This window comes from Cetorhinus maximus, chromosome 19 (assembly GCF_964194155.1).
Source record: "Cetorhinus maximus chromosome 19, sCetMax3.hap1.1, whole genome shotgun sequence".
Taxonomy (NCBI): domain Eukaryota; kingdom Metazoa; phylum Chordata; class Chondrichthyes; order Lamniformes; family Cetorhinidae; genus Cetorhinus; species Cetorhinus maximus.
This window is the reverse complement of record NC_135897.1, coordinates 88,975,653-88,999,181: the sequence shown is the minus strand read 5'-3', so window position 1 is coordinate 88,999,181 and position 23,529 is coordinate 88,975,653. Positions and strand designations below refer to the sequence as shown.

The following is a 23,529-nucleotide window of genomic DNA, read 5'->3' as shown; positions in this document are numbered from 1 at the left end:
ACAGGAGTAGGCCATTCAGCCCCTTGATCCTGTTTTGCCATTCAATTAGATCATGGCTGATCTGTATCTTAATTTTGATCAGTAGCTTAACCTTGGTTCTGTGTCCCCCAGAACCCTTGTTCACCATGACATAAAGGATTATGTTGTGAGGAGAGGTTATATAAGCCTAGCTTAATTTCCCTTGTGTTTATATGGTTGAAGGTGATCTAATCGTGGTATTTAAAATAGCAAAGGGATTTGATAGGGTTTGATATAGATGAATGATTTCCTCTAGTTGGGGAATGCAGAACAATGGTTCATAATCTTAAAATTTGAGCTAATCTCTTTCAGAATGAAATCACAAAGGGCATTTTCACACAGTCATAGAAATCTTGCTCCCTGATATTGTTAGGGCTGTAAATGCTGGGTGATAATTGAAATTTTCAAGACTGAGTTAGGTGGATCTTTTTTTAGGTAAGCGTATTGAGAGATATGGAGCAAAGACAGTTAAATGCGGTTGATATACAGATCAGTCCTGATCTGCCAATACAAGAACAGTAGCATAGTGTTTTTTTTTAACGAGACTAGTATTCCAGAGGCTTGGACTAACAACCTAGAGATATGTGTTTGAATCCCAGCTGAGGAATTTAAATTCAGTTAATTAAATAAATCTGGAATTAAAAATTATCAGTAATAGTGACCAGGCAACTCTGGGATTGTTGTAAAATACCCATCTCATTAATCTTTAGTGAAGGATCTGTTATCCTTATCAGATCTGGTTCATACATGAACCCAGAGCCACAGCAGTGTGGCTGACTCAACTGCCCTCTGAAATGGCCTGGCAAGCCAGCCAGTTATCAAGTAGGCAGCTCACCAACACCTTGAAGGCAACTAGGAATGGACAAGAATTAATTAATAAAATCAATCTAATTGAATGGTGAATTAGTCAAAATTTTAGGGCTGCATTAGTCTCCCTCTGTACATTGGCTAATACCTTTCTGCATTAATATTTCAGAAAGTTGAGTTGTGAACTTATGATTCACTGTAATTTGATAGAATTACACTAGATTTAAAAGAAAAAGAACTTGAAGATTTGAACATAGCTTTAGGTCTGTGAGTGGAATGTTAAAGCTCCTGTACATCTGAGTAAACATTCTTAAGAGAAATATGAATGTGGTAGCGGAGGACAGGCCAACACTTCAGATAGCGAGTTCACATGCCTATAGTTTGAGGTGAGGAAAACAGGTTAATGTTGGTAAATACCACCACAGCTGAGATTCATGGTTTCTTTTGTATTGTAAACAGATTAATGGAAATCAAAAACAAATAATATAGCAAAATATAGTGCAGCTAGTACATGCATGGGCTCAATTCTAGCCTTGTGCAAACTCAGTGATTGCATTCATTGTGCTCAGCTTTGAAGCTTGAGATTTGACCAGAGCTGGTGTAAACTATATGATGCAGTAGAATGAGATTATGCTGGTTATATACTCATTTGTACTTCATTATAGTATAATTTATGAGGATGTGCTGTCCTGTCGGCTAATATCTCAGTAGCACTTATGACATATCAGCTGGGACATATGTTTAAAGTTGCATTCTTTAGTTGAGATAAAGCATTGAAATCGGAGGAGCCATGTGCCAGTTTTTGAGTGCTGGAGTCTTCCAAAAAATGGGGGTGGGCACACGTCACTAAGGGATCTAGTCAAAGGTGCGTTGTCCAGAACAGTAGAATCAGAGAACAGAGCCTATACTCCCAGTATGGTCACTCCACCATTAATGGACCCTTCAGTTGCCTAGGTCCCAAGCTCCAGAATTCCTTCCCTTTCTCTGCTTTTCCACCTTGAGGAAAGTCCTTTAAGACACTTCTTAAACTGTACCCCTCAGACCAAGCTTTTTGGTCATCTGACCTAATATCTCCTATGTGGCTCAGTTTGTTTTATAATGTTCCTGTGAAGTGCCTTGGGATGTTTCATTTTGTTAAATATAAATATAAGTTGTTACACTTGAAGGGGATAAGTTCAAAACTAATCAGAAATATTTTAGTGAGCAACTAAATATGGAACAAGCTGTTGGTAACAGATATTGTTGATTCATTCAAATGCAAATATTTTGGGGTGCAGTTTTATGAGTAATTTGAGTCGTAAGTGTTGCATGCTTGGAAAGAATTGATTGACAAGGGAGTCAAGGTTATGGGGTGGGAGAGCAGATAGGAAAGTGGAATTAAGGCCATAGTCAGATCAGTCATGATCTTATTGAATGATGGAGCAGGCTCAAGGGGCCAAATGGCTTACTCCTCCTATTTCTTACGTTATGTAAAATGATACTTCCTTAACACAACAACATGCGAGGCTGAAGTAAAGGGTCCATCTTGTTCGCCTTCTACTATTCTGATAGCCACATGATAAAATAATGGAGCTGTTTACCTGTCATGGCAATCAATGTCTATCAGTTTGTCTACAACAGACCCAGGAGACAAGAAAAATCCCCAAGTGGTGGAAAACTTTGGGAATTTTAGCTCAACCTGCTCAAATTCCTCATAAGACAACCCCTCCAACCCTGAGATAAAGACAAAAAGCTAAAAGCTACTGCGGATGCTGGAAATCCAAAACAAAAACAGAATTACCTGGAAAAACTCAGCAGGTCTGGCAGCATCGGTGGAGAAGAAATCAGTTAACGTTTCGAGTCTTCATGACCCTTCGGCAGAACTGAGTATAGTTAGGAGAAAGATGAAATATAAGCTGGTCTCTGGAGTCAGCCCAGTGAACCTATTATGATCTTCAAATACAAGTATGTCTCGCCTTAAGTAAGGAGACTAAAACTGTACACAGCACTAGAGGCATGGTCTCATCAATGCCCTGTACAGTTGTAGCAAGACTTCCATGCTTTTATATTCTATCTCATTTGTAATAAAGGCCAACATTCTGTTTGTCTTCCTAATATACTTGCTGTACCTGCATGCTGGCTTTTGTGATTCATGTGCAAGTATACTCAGAACTCTCTTTCTTGCAACATTTTGCAGTCTCTCTCAATTTAAATAATATTCTTCCTGCCAAAGTGGACAACCTTACATTTTCCCACATACTCCATCTGCCAATTTTTTTGCCCACTCACCTATATTGCTTTGTAGACTCTTTGTATCCTCCTCATGATTTACTTTTCGACCTGTCTTCACATTGTCAGCAAATTTGGCTACAATGCAGTCAGTCCTTCATCCAACTCATTAATATAGATTGTAAATTGTTAAGTATATTATTTTATAGAGTTTTTCATTGGCTATTGGTGAGAAATTTGAAAGAATATGAAAGAAATTAATAGCGTTAAAGAGTGACAACTCCCCAGGATCAGATGGTTTCTACCCATGGTTTTAACAGAAGCAGGCAAGAATTTTGTAGTTGCTTTAACTATAACCTTCCAAAGTTTTCTCAATTTTAGCAACTGTCCCTTTAGATTGGAAAATTGTGCATGTCACTCCATATTTAAGAAAGGTGGGAGAGGGAAACCAGGGAATTATAGAGCATGTAATCTAACATCCGGTGCTGGGAAATTGCTGGAGCCTATAATTAAGCACAGAGTGACCAAACATCTTGAAAACTTACAGCTGATCAGAGAGGATTTATAAAAAGGCAGGTCATGCCTAATAAATCTGATTGAAAATTTTGAAGAGGTGACGAAAGTAGTGGTCAGGGGAATGTCTATGGATGTGATTTATATGGACTTCCAGAAGGCATTTGATAGAAATCTCTCATAAGGATCTGTTAATTAAAGTTGAAGCTCATGGATTTGAAGGCAGCTATTGACCTGGTTAGGTAATTGGCTGAATGTTAGGAAACAGTGGGGCTGATGGACAGGTACTGTAATCGGCAGGATGTGGCTATACTTATCCTGCAAGGATCTATGTTGGGGCCTCAACTATTTACTCTATTCGTTAATGACTTAGATAGAAAGCTACATATCTAAATTTGTTGAAAACACAAGGATAGGTAGTATTGTAAGCAGTGTCCGTGGAATCGTGAAATTACAGAGATATTGATAAATTAAGTGAATGAGCAAAACTGTGCAAATTGGATTTCAATGTAGGCAAATGTTAGGTCATCCACTATGGATCTAAAAGATGGAATGATAGAAGCTGTGGTTCTGGGCACCACACCTTAGGAATGATATATTGATCTTGGAAGGGAGCGCAGCGTGGATTTTCTAGAATGTTACCTGGGCTACAAGGAGAGATTAAAGAAACTAGGATTGTATTCCCTGGAATTTATAAGGATGAGACTATATTTGATTGAAGTTTTCACCATATTAAGGAGAGCTGATATGGTAGTTTGGAAGAAACTATTTCTGCTGGATGGGGAGCCTATGGACAGGGCATATTCTAAACATTAGAGCCAGACCTTTAGGGAGTAAAATTACTTCTACTTATGAAAGGTGATTGTTAATTTTTATTGGCCAAAGGTATTGAGATAATAGGGAATTATGTTGCAGGTCAGCCATGGTCTCATTTGAGTGGCAGAATAGGCTTTGGGGGCTAAATGGACGACTCCTGTTTCTATAAATACTACGTACACAATTATGATTCATCGTTAATCTTTTTGTTTGTATTTACTAAAGAAGGAATTCTGGTTTTAATTACTGATTACTCCCTGTTTCTCCGTGAATAGTGGTAGACTATAAACGATGAATGTGTAGATGCAACTTTAGTTTGATGCTTCATCTGTTGGGGCATGTTATAACTAAGTAACATATTGAGTTGTTCAGGATTGTTGAGAAGAAAGTCCCTGAGCTGTTTATCAGTCTTGATTGAAGTCCTGTTGTGAACTTGAGTGCATAATCTAGACTATCACTTCAGTGCCATACTGATAGAATGCTGATTTTTGATGAGATATTTGCCTGCTCAGGTGGATGTTGAAAGATCCCATGGTGGTGTCCAAAATCGAGTGGGGAGTTCTTCCAGTATCCTGGCAAACATTTCTCCCTCGATTAAAATGACCAGTGAACTTGAATATTTGACAATCCATTCATTTGCTGTTTGGGATCTTCCTGTGTGCTGCTTGCCTGTCACGTTGTAAAGCCTGTGTGACATCATGGAATCTCATTTACAGCACAGAAGGAGGCCATTTAGCTCATCGAGTCTTTGATAGCTCTCCATGGAGTAATCCATTTGGTCCCCTTCTCCCATTAAGTCTGTATTGCTTCCCTCTATCCCTTCTGTGAAAATGCATCACCTCACACTTCTCTGTATTAAATTCTATCTGCCACTTCTCTGTCCATTCTGCTAGCATATCTATGTCCTATTGCTGTTGTTTAGTATCATCCCCACTGTTTGTCACTCTTTTTCAAGTTTGGTATCATCAAATTTTGAAATTTTACTCCTTATTTCAATATCCAAGTCACTTATATAAATCAAAAAAGCAGTAATCCTAGCATTGACCCTTGAGGAACACCTCTATCTATCATCCCTTAGTCTGAAAAATAACCATTTAATATGACTTCTGTCATATTAACATAATATGTTTTCTGTCCTTATGCAATTTTAAGATTTTCTAGTAAGAGCATACTGAGCATGTGCAAAAGGAGCTATAGTGATGTCACTCCCTGAGAGCAGATGGCTGAGTAGCATCTCAGAGGGCCTATGACTTAATCTTATGTCTATGTCTTAGTCCTGTGTCAATGTCTTAGTCTTGACTAACCTTTGTAAATAGTCAGCATGTAAATAAATGTTTTTTGAACAAAGATTATTGCCCCCAGCTAGATCTCTTCTAGAGTAAGAAGCTAATGAATCCAGAAATCAAATCATAATAACAGAACACTGACCCTCCTATTCCATAAGCCACAATATTGTTAACCAGTCTTTTAGACAGTACTTTGTCAATTGCTTTCTTTTTTAAGTCCATACAGACAACTTTCATTGCATCCTCTTCATCAACCTTCTCTGTTACTTCATCAAAGATTCAATTAGGAAAAGATGCTCTGTAAATTAAATTCTAGGAACATGGGAAATCAGCCACATGCGTGGAACCCGAGAACAGTGAGAGGAAAGGCAGAATAAATTTTTGTTAAAAGAAGAATGAGTTTGACCCTTTTTGAAAGAAACCGGCTAATTTAGGATTCCTGAAACAACATGGGTATGCTCCCAAGGATGTAAATAAATATCATTAACCTCACATTGTTGAAGTGGTATTTAGCAGTTAATGAGTTGTACTTGCCTCAGCTAGATAAACAGCTTCTTTCCTGCTTAATAAAATATGTGCTCAGTCTTTTTGTTTGTGTGTGTTTTGTGTTGCATTTAACTCTTGTGGGCATACAGTGAAGGCAGCTTGGTGAAATCACTGAGAAAAGAGAGGACCAGGGAGATGCCTGGACTACATAGAAAATCTTGGGAATGCTGTGAAACTCCTGAACTTCTCATTCCCGTTTGCCGTGGTTGATTTTTCCTGATATGTAAATTATTCACCTTTGACATGCATGTTTTTGTTATTTTGTTGTACAATGATTATTTATGACGACATTTTTCAAATTTAATATTGGGTGGAAAAGATTGATTTGATATAATTTATGACATAACTTATTTAACTGGATGACAAAACAATGCTTTTGCTTCCTCTAAAGCTTGTTTAACCTACAAAGCTCCTTTGTTGATTAGTTGCACAACAGCAGAATTCCCAGTATGTTCCTCTTCTGTTAATTATGATACATGGGTTCATCACTCAAAAGAAATCACTCAAAAGAAATCCCAACTGAGGTAGACTAAAGGCGATAAAAATTGTTATAAATAGTAAAAAACTGATGTGACTACATCACAATTAATGATACTGTTGGTATTGACATGACACTCCACACATATTGATGTTTCCAAACCTATGCTTTTGAATTATTTGGTTTGCATTGCATTTTCCTCTATTTTAGTTGAATTACAAACTGTACCTGAAAAAAATAATCTAAGTGCGGAGGTTTTGTGATGGAGAAGTGAGGCTGGTTTCAGTGTGATTTTTCTCTGAAAGACAGTGAGCCCATTTTAAACGAGCTGTGTATATTCAACCTGAAAAACGCAATGGGATATTTTAGCAGTTTAATGTTCACATATCCTTGTATTTGAAATTGTGTGCCATTAGACTGCCCATTATGGAGTTTAGTGTTGTAATTGGGCTGATCGTAAAGGCAGCTTTTCTTTTGAAGTTGTAACTGCTGACTCTAGTTATTTCAGATGATCGTTGGCCTGTTGCGCATTTTCTGGTTTCAATCAATGACTGTCTTGACTCTCTCTTTCCAATACTGATCAATCTGCTGTGCAATTCCAGCATCCAATGTGACTTTTTTGTACTTCCAGCATTGTTGAGAGGTTTAAATACATATTTCCATGAAAATGTAGGCAAAGGGCAGCAACATTTGTAGGGGCATAACTTAGAGTAAATAATGAAATAATAGATTTGTATGAAACATTAATTCCATTGTGGCAGCAGCTTATTTTTGCTGCTGAAACTGGATGTTGTTTCCTGCAGAGGTGCCGGTGGGACTTATCTTTTCCTCTAGTATCTTGATAAGCAGAGGTGCTGGCTACAGTATTAAAGACTTCTCTAACTTGTGTTTTATTCAGTTTGCTGAATATTATATGTCGTCTTTTTCTTATTTAGATTGGATGTTTGTTAACTGCACAGTAATAACAAATTGCAATTGTAGGATAAGAAGTTAAGATGATATATCTGGAGAATGGGGTGCTTTCCTATTTCAGGCCCCCACTGTCACCTGTTGAATGATCAGTGCCCTGAAACCTGCCTAGAAGAATGTTGCTTCAACTTTTCCAAGGGCACTCCCAAATGCAATAATGTGATATCTTTATTTCCTATGTCAGTCATCTTTGTGGTCGATCTGTGAGATTGCATTTAGTGTTGTCACCCCCGCTTGCAAAGTATTGAGTTCTGAACTCCCAAACTAATTTTACAAGACTTAGTGAGGAGTCCTGCCAGTCAGAGTTGCATTCAAACCCAGTTCTCACTGGCGACTGATGGCACTCGCCCAGTTTTCACTCATTTCCAGCAGACCCAGAGACCTTCAACTGCACAACATTCACAACATTCCAAAGTAAGGAGCTTGAATCACTCAGCACTGATTCACCACAGTACACATCTGACGGATGAGTCAGGTGTAGATTGGGTGCTGTAAGTTTCAAGTGAATAATGCTTCTGACTTCTTAAAATTTGTAGACAGGGTTAATATTAATTCCAATTGTTCCTCTGAGTAAAATGTTCATGTTTTACTTTTCTGCAGAATAGGCACTGAAGTGTTGGTATGTCATTTTTTCATGATCCAAATTTTAACATTGATTTTTAGGAACTCTCAACATTTAATTGTCAGATACCCACTCCTGTTTAAAATATGCATAGTTATCATGTTTTATTTTTGACATTTTTATTTGCATATAAAGCACTCTTTTTTCCATTAGCCAATGAAATGAATGCATCATTTACAGAACTTTCTGGAATCAACAAAAACGCCACAATAGTGTTAGCAATTAATTTTGAAATGACAATTTCACCATGCCGCCTGAAAATCTGTAATTGTCGTTATAACTTATCAATACCACCAATCAGGTACCACACAGTTAAATACAGCAATATAATATGCAGTGCGATACAAGTGTAATAATGTTACTCTGTTAAGACAATTACGCAAAAAGGCCAAATCTAAGATGACTTTACTCATCACTGTCATGTCCAGGCTTCAGTAGCCTCAGGTAGACATTTCCCCAAGGAGGGTCAGTTTCACTGAATGCAGGGCCCAGCTCAAATCCATCAAAATCATTGCAACATTACGTCTGTCCTTTATTTGGTTGGTCCGTCCTTTTGTCCCTCCCTCCCACCCACCCACACTAATTTTGTATTGCTTGCCTGTAAATAGAAAGTTTGATCCAATATGCATTATACAACCACTAGAATTCTCCAACTGCTTATTTGAAATCTAGCCTACCCACACACAGCAGTTCTGAGTAAGTTTTATCAACTCCCTAGTTTGACTAGTCCATCTGTATTGTTGCAGCATTTTGCTGCGGCTGATGTTCAGTGACATGAACAAATAACGTGTAAATATCCCTAGTGCAGAGTTGGTACCTTTTAGATGTGTATTTAGATGCTAATTACGAAAACACTTTACCTGCAGTAAAAGGTGAAGCTAGAGCAAAGCAACAAACAGATCCTGCAGAATGTCAGTTACGCGGTATGCAAGGACCTGTACTGAGTTTTCTGTAGATGTATGTTCTGCTTGGATTTGAATTGTGGGTCAAATTTACCTTTCAGTTTTGCAAGATACCATGAATAGGGCCACTGGTTTATAACACCGAGTAAGCCAAATCCCTTTTTCATAACGTGAGTTGCAAATTTTACGAATTGTTTTGGGAATTGCAAAACAGTGACATTGCCTTGGGCACTTATGAAAGGGAAAGAGGAGAAGCTGTGTTTCTTGATGTTAGATATAAGTTCTAGCATAGTGGAGATAGGAAGGGCCGATGTCTGATTCATGTTCAAGATACTGGGACCTGTCCCAGAATGGTGCAGCAGGTTATTTTATAGGTTTGCATTTAGGAACAGTGGTCTCAATGTAAGAACATGTGTGAATGGGTCACTCTATATCTATGGACAGAATGCCCAGGTTGGGTATAATTTGACTTATTTTGCACCTAAACAGTATAAGTGCATACATTGGTGTTAGAAGGGTTGTCTCCCAAACTGCGTGCGATCCCTAGCCATATTGCTAGTTGCAATTTTTGCTTGGCGGGCAAGCTCAATATATGGTAGTATTATTAGTTAGGGAAAGTCAGAACATACCTCACTGTCAAAACATTTAATTGAAATCTTCAGTTAAGTATTAAATTAAGTTCCTGGAACCTGTCAGTAGAAGTGTTATCCTTGGGCAACCAGCTGAACAATTGAATAGAAGACTGATTCTGGGGCCTTCCAGTACTATTCTCTAATGGCCTAAATGGCGATGGTGATTACATTGAAATGAATTCATCAAACTTGATGGCTTATAATTTGCTGTAGCAGGGCAACAAATGCATCTGCTGTTAGTTATACTTGCCCTTGTTCGTTTAGTCTCAGCGATAATTTCTGCTGAAAGTTGCTGGAAGTGTGAACTGATTAACGTTGCAATGAGGAAAAACAGACATCTGGGACCTGAGAGAACAGAGCAAACAATTGGGTGTCTCATTATAAACTATACAATATAAGATAAGAACAGAAAATGCTGGAAATATCCAGTAGGTCTGGCAGCATCAGTAGAGAGAGAAGAAAGGTCATAGACCTGAAACGTTAACTCTTTTTGTCTCTCCATGGAGGCTGCTAGACCTGCTGAGTATTTTCAGCATTTTGTATTTTTATTTCAGATTTCCAGAATCTGCAGCATTTTGCTTTTATGTTGTGGATGTTTCCTTAACCAGTCAGATTGAAGGATTGTGAAACTAACAGCGTATGATTAAGAAAAAAGTATAAATTCAAATCGAAGAATTTCAAGGCAGGTACCGAAAGAAATAGAGACGGAAAGTGTAGGGGATGATGGTGTGTGTGTCAGCTTCACGTCTGACTTTTGAGCGGTTCGAATTGCTCCCACTCCCTGGGTTCTAGACCTTGGACTTATTTGGGGGTTGTGACAAAGTGCAGCAGACAACTGGTTTTGGTGCAAGAAAAAAAATGAGTTTATTGAAGTCACAAATGAACTTGTGACATTAGGATTACACTGATATTATACAGACTTACAAAGTGCACTTAGTTAAGAATGGGGAACACACGGCATTACGAGGGAAAATCATGCTACTAATCCCCTTACCCTACCCCCAAAACCTAACTAAATTGAACTAGGAGAGGTCAGGGATCAAGCGCATCAACCAGGGTTCCTTGACAGTTCAAAATCCAGCCAGGTAAGCCGGTTGCAGTTTTGGGGTACGCTCTTTGTGCCCTCTGGGGCCTGCCGTCCTCACGTGGTCCTGGTCTGTGGAATCTGCGAAGGTTTTTCAGTTGGGTGGAGGACGCGGTTGTGGATGGTCGATCTTCATGGAGGGCTGCGGTTGCGGCTTTGTTGTCTTTGGTTGAGCCTGCCACCCCGTGCCCCTCGCCGTGATGTTTCCTGCGGGCCTGCAAACCTCCAGATCTCCTCCCTGCTTGGCTTAGCTCCCTGCTTAAACTCAGCTTCAACCGCTCCCAACTGCTCATTGCCCTGTGTCAGCTTTCAAAACTGCTCACTCTTCTGTGTCCCTGCCCAAAACCTGCTCACTTCAGATCTCCTGGCCCAGTTATACTGTTTTTTTCGAATTTCTTATTTCAATCCAAATCAAGGTTAGTTCTTTGTTTGATTTTGGTGGGCTTCCCCAGGTGATTGTTGTCTCGTTGTTTTTAATGGGCTCGCATGATGTTTATCATTGTTTTCCTGCCCCCGTAACTAGTTTTGAACTGAAAGCCATTGTATGTGTGGAGTATTGATGGGTTCACATAATTGCATTGATTGTGGTCTACCTGCCCCCTTGGCTGGTAGCGATTATTTATGCAAGATTTTGATGGGCTTTAGTTTTGTGTTGATTGTTTTAAAGGGAAAAATGCGTATCCTGTCTCCTCTCGTTGCCTGGTTTCAGGTAAAAGTCCAAAAGTCATATCCTTGTTGATGATATAAAAAATGTGGGAATTTTGAGAACCCTACAAAAGAAAGATCGGATAAAGAGAGGAGAAAAAGACATAAAGGAAAGGTTTCTTAAAAAAAATTAATCTAGCATTTTTAAAATATCCAACAACAAATAAAACTGAAGGAATGAGATTCTATACTGGAGAATCTCAACACAGTACACCTGGTAATGCACTTCTATTAGATATGTTGGGTTTTTATGTCTTGTGGTAATTTTGATATTTAAGCTACACTGTTCTTGCCAACACAATATGGCCACTGATATCCATCTGCACATGCGCACTGGATCATGCAAGTGTAAAAATCCAATTACATCACTCCGCTGCGCCCAGCCTGTCATGCACTCTGTGCATGAGTCAATTACAGCACCACGCACATGTGCAGTGATATCAGTATGCCCTCTCATGGTCCTCCTCAGAGAGACATTGAACTATATGGCATTAATGGCTCTATTGAGGAGCTTGATGTAAAATAAGATTTCTGTTTGTCTTTTAACGGTTGTTAGGGTTAATTGAAACCCTGCTCCACGCAGCTGCTTTACCTGCATGACATTAAGAAAGGTCTAACAGGAAAGAACAAAAGGTGTAATTCAAAGGATAACATATGGCATGCACGTGAATGGGTCCTGCAAGCAAAGCCAATGGCCAAATGCAGCCTAAAATTGACATTTTGTCCAGGGCACTCCTCCCGCTTGAAGACAATCTCAGAACAGTCTGGGCATATCTCCATCTCAGACAACTTCCACCCACATAGCACTTCCTTTACAAATTGGTTTTGGTTGAATACGTATTCATATTGTTAAGTTTAGGTATTTTCTCCGTCTAATGGATTTAGAGCTGTTTTAACTTCCACTGTTTGGACAATTCTGCTTCTAGTGTATGTTGATTACTTAATGTTACCAAGGATAAAAGGACTCCACCACCTAAAACACAGCTGTAATGATTTGAGCAGTGCCATCTTTGGTCCTGGCTGCGGCCTACTCTGTCCCTCGCAGTGACGTAACGGAGTAAAACTAGAACTGCGCATGCACAGCATTGGCAACCAACGCAGTTATGTCTCCGGCCAATGCAAGATGCCCACCGATAGCCTTCTGGGCCTGTGCTCTGGTTCGCGCGTGCGCAGAAATTCACTGATGCCACTCCTCTGCACCTAGCCTGCCAATACCATGGGACAAGCGTCATTATACCACGCACATCTCTTTGTTCGTCAGCCTTGGCAACATGTTTTCAACTACACAATCCCAGTTCTGCGTGCTGCAGCTTAATGCGAACATTTTGGAAATATTGAGAGAGAATATTTTAACACCTAAAACGGATAGGGTGTGATGTCAATTTCTGAATTTTTTTCCCCTGCAGATCCTGAATGACTCATTATGTGCTTCCAGCATTTTCTCTCTTGGCTTAAGATTTATAAACATTGTTATTTCTTCTTTTCAGATCTTTTTAAAAATAGTCTGGGATAAATTGAAAACAAATTTCATGTAAAGGGTGTAAAAAGTGAACACCTGATGCTGTCTTTTATTTACATTGTGAAGAGGAACTGTTTTAAATTTATTTTGCATTATAAAACATTAAGTAAAATGCATCAAATGTGCTACAATGTAGTGCAAAGCCATCATGAAGTCTCAGACTTAATGTATTATATAAGTGCAAGTTTTAATTGCATGTTTGATAGGCCAACACTTCAGCAGTGTGTGGCCTTCTGCAGCTCCATGATGCTTCATAAATAAGCAATCATTAGTGCAATATTATAGAGTCACTCATTCACTTTTTGAAAATAGCACTCTCAAAATTATACACAGCATTACCTCAGGTAAGAAACAATGCATCTTCTGCAGTTGCAATTTTTAACACCCATGTATTTGAGAATACACAAGGGAGCATGAAATAAAAGCAGAAAATGCTGGACCAGCCAGAATCTATAGTGATAAGTGGGTTATGACTTTTTGGATATGTACATTACATAATATCCTATGTTTGTTCTGTATAGGTGCGTACTGACTTGATGTGCTGTTCCAGCATTTTGTTTTTACGTCAGCATTCTAGCATTTGCTTCTTGTCCTTTTTTATTTTACAGAAGGTGTACAAGCGACCAATGGAAGCACCCAAGTATTCTCTGAAATTCCATCACATAGTACCAGTATAATTAAGTCATTAGCAATAAACACGAACCTCATAATATTATAATCACATATCCCTGCCCATCAATAACTTATTAATTAAGTAAACAAACCCCCCCCCCACCCCGAAAGACTGCACCTGCTTTGAAGTCTTGTCCTATTATTGACTTCATTAGAATAGTTTTTGATAAACGACGAATCGAAAGGGAGAATCTTGATTAAACAAGGATGAAAACTGAAAGACTAAAAACACATTGCAGCATCTTACAATAATCAAATAAAAAGAATCCAAAAATAAAGAAAAGACAAGGTGAATAAAATATAACTACCGCCTAAAACACAGCCGTGACGATTTGATCAGTGCCACCTTTGCTGCTGGTCGCCACCTTCTCTTGCTCCCGCTGACGTAACAACATAAAACAGTGCAGCTGTGCGTGCACAGAGTTGGCAGCAACCTCTGCCTTTAAACTAACCATTCTTTGGGGTATGGTGGGGTGTTTTTTGAAAAACAGCAGCTGAAGAATATCCCCATGTACTCTTGTATCTTGATAATTATTGTTGCTTTTTATAACAGTTTAGCAGAAACGAGAAATAAAAACAGAATATGCTGGAAAAATGAAACAAGTGCTTTTTCGTATGGAACCTTCTTTCAGCTGCTGCTGTTCCCCAGTTTCTTATGGAGTTTTACCACATTCATTGAGAAGCTTGAGTTCTTTGGCAAAGGGCAGTTGTGTTTTTCCTCTTGAGAAATATCTTGAACGGAAATAACACTGGTATGAATCCTGGAGGAAGGAGCCTCTGTTCTGGAATCAGTTAGAACTTACTTTGCAATTTCGTGAAGCGGAATTTGTTTGGTGGTATTGATTATTTCTCATTGGTCTTTTACTCATTTCTTTGCTCAGGGACATCATGATCACACATTTCGATCCCTCCATCACGTATGAAAATCTTTGCACTGAGGTTCGTGACATGTGCTGCTTTGATAACGAGCAACTCTTCACAATGAAGTGGATTGATGAAGAAGGTACAGTAGTTTTATGACAAAATTTCCATCATTTATTTGCTTGCTTTGTATGTCTGGCATAAGAGGCCTTTCGGAGGGAGTGGGGCAGGAAGAAATGTATGAATGGTGTTGTGTGACCCTAGTTTGCCTCTTTCAAATCAAGCCTTTCATGTTTTTCATTTTTACCACTAAACTAGAAGCTTAACTATCAAAGTCATGCTTTACATTTGCAACTTTGTGAAATGTTTTGCTCATGCAAATAAAAAACTGAAGCATGATAGCAATAGGACTAAATATTCTGTCACAGTGGATTATATTTATTGTTGCATTGCAGTTAGCAGCTGAGGTGGCTTTTAACAGCAGATCAGAATACTGTGCCACGGAGTTCATCTGGTGATTTACACATATGCGCACCCCTCTCGATCTTAATCTCAGCCTTGCTGTTGTGGGCAAGTGCTGCGTGGAAACAGGTGCCCTGCCTTAGAGTGGCAGGAGAAATCAGAGGAAACTCTTTCGAGTTACCAACAGTCACAGATTGCAACTTCTTTCGAGTACAATCACAGTTCTTGGTTTCTGGGAGTGGGACATGATCCCACAACCCTCTGATTCAAAGGCGAGGGTGCTATGGACTGAGCCACAGCTGAATAGCTAGCTAATCAAGTCATGTCCTGTAGTTGATATCTCAATGTCCTGGCATAGAAGCACATTATTGCTTTAGCCTGGGACAAATAGCTGATGAATAACAAGTAAAGGGGAGTAAAGCACTTTAAAGGAGAGTGGCCCCTTGTTTGCTTTTCTGTCGTGCATGTTCGCTCTCTTAATTGCTTTCTTTATTGTTTTCAAGGAAGAGGGAGGGCAGAAAGGCAGAAACAAAAGTGAAACAAAATACTAGAATGAAGAGAGGATACATAGTGAGTGTTGTGGAAAGAAGAAATGTTACACATCAGGTCTGAAGCATAAATGGTGTACTTTACTAAAACTTGCAAGCTAATGTTTCCATTGAACTGATGAAGCAATTTATGCTTTGGCTAAATGTGAAATTGTTTAATCTTTGCTGTGGTACTTTAAATGAGGAAAAACATAACCTAGGATAAAAATGAACAGGAAATGTTATAAATTTCTAAATGATGTAAAAGATTATGTGATAAAAGAATTCCATTGAATTCATGAAGATATTGAGGCTGTTGGCGATAATGGAAACATCTTTGAATGGGGGAAATTCCTGTAGCTCACCTAAGCATTGTTTGAAACCCTGATGTTTAAAGTCAGAATTTTGGATAGTTTGTTTGCTATGAGAATTGTTTTCTAGTTAATCATTTCTTCTAAAATCTAGAGTCCTTCTCTGGCATGAGTTGTACCTGGCTGGTATCTTATGCTGCACTTGGGAAGAAGAAAGAACTTGCAATTATATTGCATATTTCACAACCTCAGGATACTCAAGGTGCTTTACAGTATTGAAATAGTTTTGAAGCTAGATACTGTTGAAATGCAAGGAAACACAGCAGTCAAATAACATATAGTAAGCTCCCATAAACATCAAGATACATGACCAGTTAATCTGCTCGACTTACATTATTTGAGGAGTGAATATTGGGCAGAATACCAGTAGAATTCCCATGCTGTTCTTCATATAGTACCATGGAATATTTTTACCCTTGCCTGAGAGGCAGATAAGACCTTTGTTTGACTTCTCATCTGGAAGGGAGCATCTGCCTCAAGACTTTGGACTGAGGCTTGAATCCACCAGATTTTAACTCTTGAGGCAAGAATGTGCTATTCAGCCTAGGCTGTAATCTGTTCAGCTTGCAGCCTCTGGGGGCATCAAGACTCAGGTGAAGAAGTGTTTTTTTTCCATGGTGGTTCTGGAGACTGTTGCAAAGACAACCACCAGCTTAGTGATGCAAATGGTATCCTGACAATTGTCTGTCCAGGCATTGTGTCCACTGTCATAAGATTGAGACACGGTTCATAACTTTCAAGCTGCTACAGGGGTTGGATTCCACTGTTATTAACATCTGTAACAGCGTTTTCTTTCTACTTGAGGTTGCGATATAAATGTGTTACATACCCCAATTAAGAAACAGTGGGTTTGTTGGATAAAACTTTGGAGAATTTAAAGTCAGTTTACTGGGTCAAGTGTCGCCTATTTAAATATTCAGGTTTATAAAGCTAGTTTGCAGAATAAGAAAATCATAATGAACAAGGTGACCATGTGCTGGACATTGTTGATAAATATAGATTGAATTATATTTAACTGTTTTCAGAGTTCTAGAGTTGTGCTTGTTCAACAATTTTGTTGAGAAACATTTGGGCAATATTGTACCTCCTTTCATGCGTAGCTTGATTCAAATTAACTGTGCTGTTGTTTCTTTTTATTAACCAATATTTGAAATTGTAGAATTTTAGCAATGGTATGCAATAAAGGGAGGAAGCTTTTATCTCTCAATCCATGGGATGGCAGTGTGCATCAACTCTGAGGCCTGAGCCTCATTCCTGTATTGATACCATTGTGATGAGGCAGATGGTGCTTCCAAAGGAAATGTGACAACATAAAATTGAGGTCTTGATGAGTGAAGTATGTGAATGATTTGGAACAAAACTGAAAATGTCTGATGGATCTTCCCATGTGTGGGAGTAGGTCAATGTCTTGAGGAAGTGGAGGAGGTGCTCAAGGAAACTGCACCACATTCTGAAATAGACAACACCCAGTGTGGTTTATGGGGGAAGAATTGAATGAATTAGGCAAACCTGACTCACTTGTTAATACTTTAGTAAATTACTGACTTCTAGCATATTTCATGTTTCTATCACACACATCTTATGTAGAGAAATAATCAGAATATTTTTATTTCTTCCCGGGTTACCCCCATTTCTTGTGAAACCACTGACTCTCACTGGTGTGAACCACTTGCCAGTATCCTGCCCAAATGACCAACATTTATGTGGGAGCCTAAGAAATGTGTCTGCAGCGTTTTCAGACGTGTGATATCATGGCTAGGCCTGATCCAGCCCTTGCTCAGCATCTGTGCACATGCATATTCCAAGCAGGGACTGCAGGACAGTGATCAGTATAATTTCATTTTACTACGCTGGGAGAAACTGACGAGAGCTTTATATCTGCTGTGCCCCACTGAAGTGAATTTTTCAGTCAGAAGCAACATTATTAAACAGCACAATGTAGTCTGTCTGGTGAAATACATACTTTGCTATGTTAAGTAACCAGGTATTCCTATTTTGCAGCTTGTGATGTAAATCTCTGGGTCTGAAATTACTGTAATCTGTGATTCACTCTTGCCCATGTCATCTTAAAATTTTGCTGCTCAAAGGCAGAAAAAAGTACCCAAATTCTCTAAATAAATTCCCATGGCATTTGATAAAGTACCATACAATAGACTTATTAGAAAAATACAAGCAAGTGTTATTACATTGTGATGGTAACTTGCATATGTATATAGCTAAGAGGTGTGAGCAGGATAGTAGCAGACTTCGAGGACATGTGTTGGTAAATTGGGCAGACGCATGGCAGATGCACTTCAATGTGTGTGAGGTGATGCACTTTGCAGAGACAATATGGAGGCGCAGCAGAATTTAAATAGTACTGTATTGAAGGGATGCAAGAACAGAGGCACCTGGGGTACATATTCAAATCATTGAAAGTGGTAGGGCAAGTTGATTTGGAACTTAACAAAGTGTGTGGGATACTTGGCTTTTAGGGCCATTGAATTCAAAAATGAGGAAGTTATACTAAACTTTTACAAATCATTGGGTTTGCCTCAGCTTGAGTATGGTTTGCAATTCTGAACACCCCATTTTAGGAAAGGTGTCATGGCCTTGCTGAGGATATAGGGGAGGTTTACCAGGCTGATACCAGGAATAAAGGGGACTTCAGTTATGTGGAGAGATTGGAGAGCTGGGATCATTTTCCTTAGAGCAGCGATATGTAAGGGGAGATCTAATAGAGGCATTCAGAACAGGACTTTGAGCAAAAGAGTGAAATTGTTTCCTCTGGCAAGTGGGTTGATAACATGAGATCGTAGATTTAACATAATGGCAAAAGAACTAGAAGAGAAATGAGAAATTATTTCACACACGGTTGCTTTAATCTGCAATGCGCAACCTGAAAGAGTGGTGGAATATAATTCCATAGGAATTTTCAGAATTTAATTGGGCATGTATTTGAAGAGAACTAATTTGTAGGGTTTGGGGATAAATCTGGAGTGAGGGACTATCAAAGAGCATGCACAGGCATGGCAGGCAAATGACCTCCTGTGCCGTAAGGATTCGAAGAATGACTGACAAATATTCAAGGTGGTAATTGACTTTTGGGGCTGCAATTGGCACAGTTTATAATGTACTCTGGATGATGAGTGTATGGAATAGGCTGCCAAGGGAGGCAGTGGGGGCTGACTGTATCAGCAAATTCAGGAAAGAGTTGGAAAAGTATCCAGAGAAAACTTGATAGGGGCAAGATTAATTTCATGAGATATGGTATTTCTTAGATACTGGGGTCAGTTAAATGGACCTGATGGCCTTTTCTGGTATTATGGTTTTTCCCCCTATGACGCCATTGTTTACTGCACATTTGTGTTAATGTGAAGATAAACTTGCTTCATTTAAGCTATAAAGCGTTTTTCACATGTGGAGTTGTCTGAATTAAATTTAAACATCTGATATGAGACCATCATGCACACTTTGATTTTGTACCTGTTGCAATATGCTTACAGCTGCTGAGGAGTATAGCCTAGTTTAAAAATCTAGCATGGACAACACAATTTGAGCGGTGTATTGAAATATAAAATGGTTAGTTTACATTTAAACCTGGGTCAAAACAAAACTTGGAAAATGGCACAAATTCTTCGGTTTTATACAATGTGGAAGCACGTAGGCATTTACAACATAGCTTATTTGCTGGGGCATAATGACATTTTCCCATGCATGCTCAGCATGTGGTTACCCCAAAACCTGTCAGTCTGTCACTTTATTGGAAAAATGAAGAAAACCTGAATCGGGAGCTAATGTTTGGAAAGAATGCATTTAAAATTTTGCTAGAATTATAGAGGGGATGTTCCTGCACCTGTTTGTGATGTCACTAAATGGAGTGACCTCTGACTTCAACCTAGCTTTCTGTGGATTTCTATCAAAACCAATTGCGTTGTGAACTGTATGTGTTAATCTGAAACCTGTAATTTGCCCCTTCAATAACCTGACTTCACACTGATTTTCTCATGTTGGCCATTTAGGAATGTTTTCTTATTGATAAGCAAAAGTATGCCATCAAACTCTGAAATTATGCTGAGAGAGTGTTCAAATTTCTGGTTGGAATTATTGTTGCTGTTTAATTTTGGTGGAAACTTTGAAAGCTGCAGTTCAGTCAATATGAAAGTACCCGGCCACGTAACAGGTGTCATCTTTTGATTGTCTATTTGAAAAAAATGGACAGGAAGCTAATTGTTAAAATATGTGAAAACGAATACTAAAATTAATGGCGGACTAAGTGACGAGTCAAAAATGTAAGCTGTAGTTTACAACAGGAAGATATCCTTGTAGCGACATGAGCCTTTGCAGATGTTTAAAAAATGCTCAGTGGCCGTTAGAGGCATGGTAATTATTCAAGAGGGAGCTTTTATTTTTCTGTTTAGGCAGACTGCTGAGTAGTGTCAATCAACATTTGATCCAGGAAGAGTCCTGTTTATGTGAGGATGCAACGTCAATAACATCTATTTAAATAGATCTTGAGCATTTTTACAGTTGGTTTGGATTTAATTACTTTAAAACTAAGCATTTTACAGCTATTAATTCAGAGATTTTCATGGACAAGTTTAAAAAAAGCCACATGACGTGGTATCAGTTTATAATTTGAAGTACTGAGCAATTAAGAACAAACGTATCGTTGGGCAGATCGACATTTGGTAATGGCCACCTCAGCAATGAGATGGGTAGTGTACATATTGACATATAAAAATATAAATTTCTGCCCATGTCTCTAACTAACAGAGAAGGGAGCTTGTCTTTATGTGCAGATCATATCCACAACCAAGATTTCTTTCTGGTGGAACCATTTCTCCAAACCAAGTAGGAACACAATATTGCACATTTCTAAAAGCAGTTGTCGTGCTGTCTGCTTTAATACTTAAATATTTTTTTTTCTGCTAGGCGCCTGGATTTGCACAGTTGATTTACAGTTAGAGACTATCAAACAGGATAAAGACAGGGCACTTAAATTCAGCAGTGGAAAGCAGAACTGAGGTTGAGAACTAGTATTTATATTTGGAATTTGTTTGGGAGATGGGGCAATAGTGGATGAAAATGTGCGATTAAAATGTGAGATAATGATCTTATGGATGCTATTGATGTGAAGTTAAGAACTTTAATGGCCGGAACCTTTGTAATGTTGACCATCATCTTATAAGAGTCAGGGATTTTTTTCCAGGTGTGAGAGGTACTTGTTTTTGTCACATTTTTATCATACTTTAGTGTCAACCGTTTCCATTATAAATGTTATTTGTGTCCAAATGCATGATGCAAACTGTAAATTTGTTTAACTACAATTACATCCTCCATCTCCACTTGGCATCACTCAGCTACTACAGAAAAGCTCCTATGCCACTACTTCTCTGCTTCCCAAAGTGTTAACTATTTAAAAAAATAAAATCAAAGTATTATAAAAATGAGAGAAAGTATAACATTTCAATGGTGACTAAACTGTGGTCCCTGATCCAATTTTCCCTATTCTCTAATTTTGCTTCACTTGAACACTACACTTGGTCTTGATTCACTTTTCACATCACAGTTCCTTGAGAGATCAGCTTTTACACTGTAACCTCTCCAGTCCCAAATGCTTGAGGTCAAGTCATTTCTGGATTTCAGAATTTTCAGGATTATGGAATGACATTAGAATGTCTAACCATAACTGGAAACCACCTTAGATATTGTATAATTATTTACCTGAAGCATAAAGAGTGATGCAACATTATAAAGCAGCAATAAAAATGGTTCTACATATTCAAATACTGTATCTTCCATGTTTCTGCTTCCAAAGTACTGTACTAAAATAATGTCAATGATGTCCAGGGTCTGCTCAAAAAATTTCCGGATGACTGGTGTTTCTGAACAATAGATTTCCAGACTAGAGTGTAATATATTTAAAACCTCACTTCTCATGCCATGATTTCTCAGTCATGATTTTTGTGGCAACGTTTGGAAAAGAAAAACCTGATCAATTTTTCCATGACATAAAAATGTTATCTAAACATATTTGCCAGTCGCTGAAATTGCATACTTGTTGATAGTGGGTAGTACCATCCTGCCTCCCTGGCACCATCTCCATCTACTATGAGCTGTATTGTTCATTTTTCCTTCCGAAGCTTGGTCCTTCCACCTGCCTGATACGTAGCCCATCTTCCCTTCATTTTCTCCCATATGCACATATGAAATTGACTGATAGGAAAAGATCAGGTGGCCCATCAAGTCTGTCTTACATCATATAATGGCTAGAACATCATGACTAATCACTTCTCATGTCTTCCCAGGCGCCTGGGAAGGTTGAGTAAGCTCTTCGCCAGTAGGTCTCTTTCCAACCCCATTAGGTAATCAAAACAGTCCAGGAGAACTTAAGGACGAAGTGTCATCTATAATGACACTTACCTTCTATATGATATGATCACTGTCACAGTCAAGAACCACTCCAGCTTCCTCTTGAAGGCATGCAGAGGGCACCATCTTTTGTTACATCATGAGTAGATGGTGGCATAGTGGCAATGTCACTGGACTTGTAATCCAGAGACCCAGATTAACACTCTGGGAACACAGATTCAAATCCCAGCATGGCAGCTGGTGGAATTTAAATTCAATTCATGAAAACAACCATCGGTATCAGTGACCATGAAACTATCACTGATTGTCGCAAAAACCCATCTGGTTCACTAATATCCAGTAGGGAAGAGAAATCTGCCATTCTTACCTGGCCTGCCCTGCACATGACCCCAGATCCACAGTAACGTGGTTGACTCTTAACTGCCCTCTGAAATGGCCTAGCAAACCACTCAGTTCGAAGGCAGTTAGGGATGGACGCCCACATCCCATGAAAGAACAAAAGAAAAGCCTCTGGCTGTTGTGACTTGCTGGCCAGTTTTGCTTTTGCCTGTTTCTTCCTCCAGGTTTTTTAACCTCCTACCAGTTTACTGCTTGTTTCTTTTTCCTTTTTCCTGCAGTTAGAGGCCCATTGCTACCTGAATTCCTGAAAGTTTATTTTTCCCCATTTCCCTTCTCCCCTCTCTTTCCTGAGCAACTCCCCAGATCTCCTCCTCCTCTGGTCTACATTGCAGCTCGTCTTGGATCTCCTGAACATAGGCATAATCATTTTCTCCTTCTAAGACACAACAGATGAAATAGAAACAGTGAGATTGGATACAGAAAGGGAGGGGAAACATAATGATAAGACGTCAGTGAAATTGTAAAGAAGATATAATAATTTTCATAATGTTATTTGGAATTTATTGTTAAGTAGAATAATAGTGGGTTGTTATGAGACAGCCTTTCGGTAAAGTTGTTATATAAAAATCCCAAAGAGAAACTTTAAACAGCTGTCATAACCTATATTTTAAGTGGTATGTTTGGGATGCAACTCTAAATTCAACGACTCATAGAGGTCTACAGCACAGATAAAGGCCCTTAGGCCCATAGCCTTGTATACCATGGCATCGCAAGTGCATGTCCAAACTCTTCTTAAATGTTATGAGGGTTTCTGCCTCTACCAGCCTTTCAGGCAGTG

The 23,529-nt window shown here is 38.8% G+C and overlaps 1 protein-coding gene across 1 annotated transcript in view; it reads left to right on the top strand.

Annotated features, from left to right (window-relative positions):
- Positions 1-23,529, top strand: part of prkci (protein kinase C, iota) — a 113,571-nt gene that overhangs the window by 4,971 nt on the left and 85,071 nt on the right. The window contains exon 2 of the mRNA XM_078564342.1: positions 14,659-14,780. Coding sequence (XP_078420468.1) covers positions 14,659-14,780 — 122 coding nt within the window. The remainder of the gene's footprint in view (positions 1-14,658; positions 14,781-23,529) is intronic.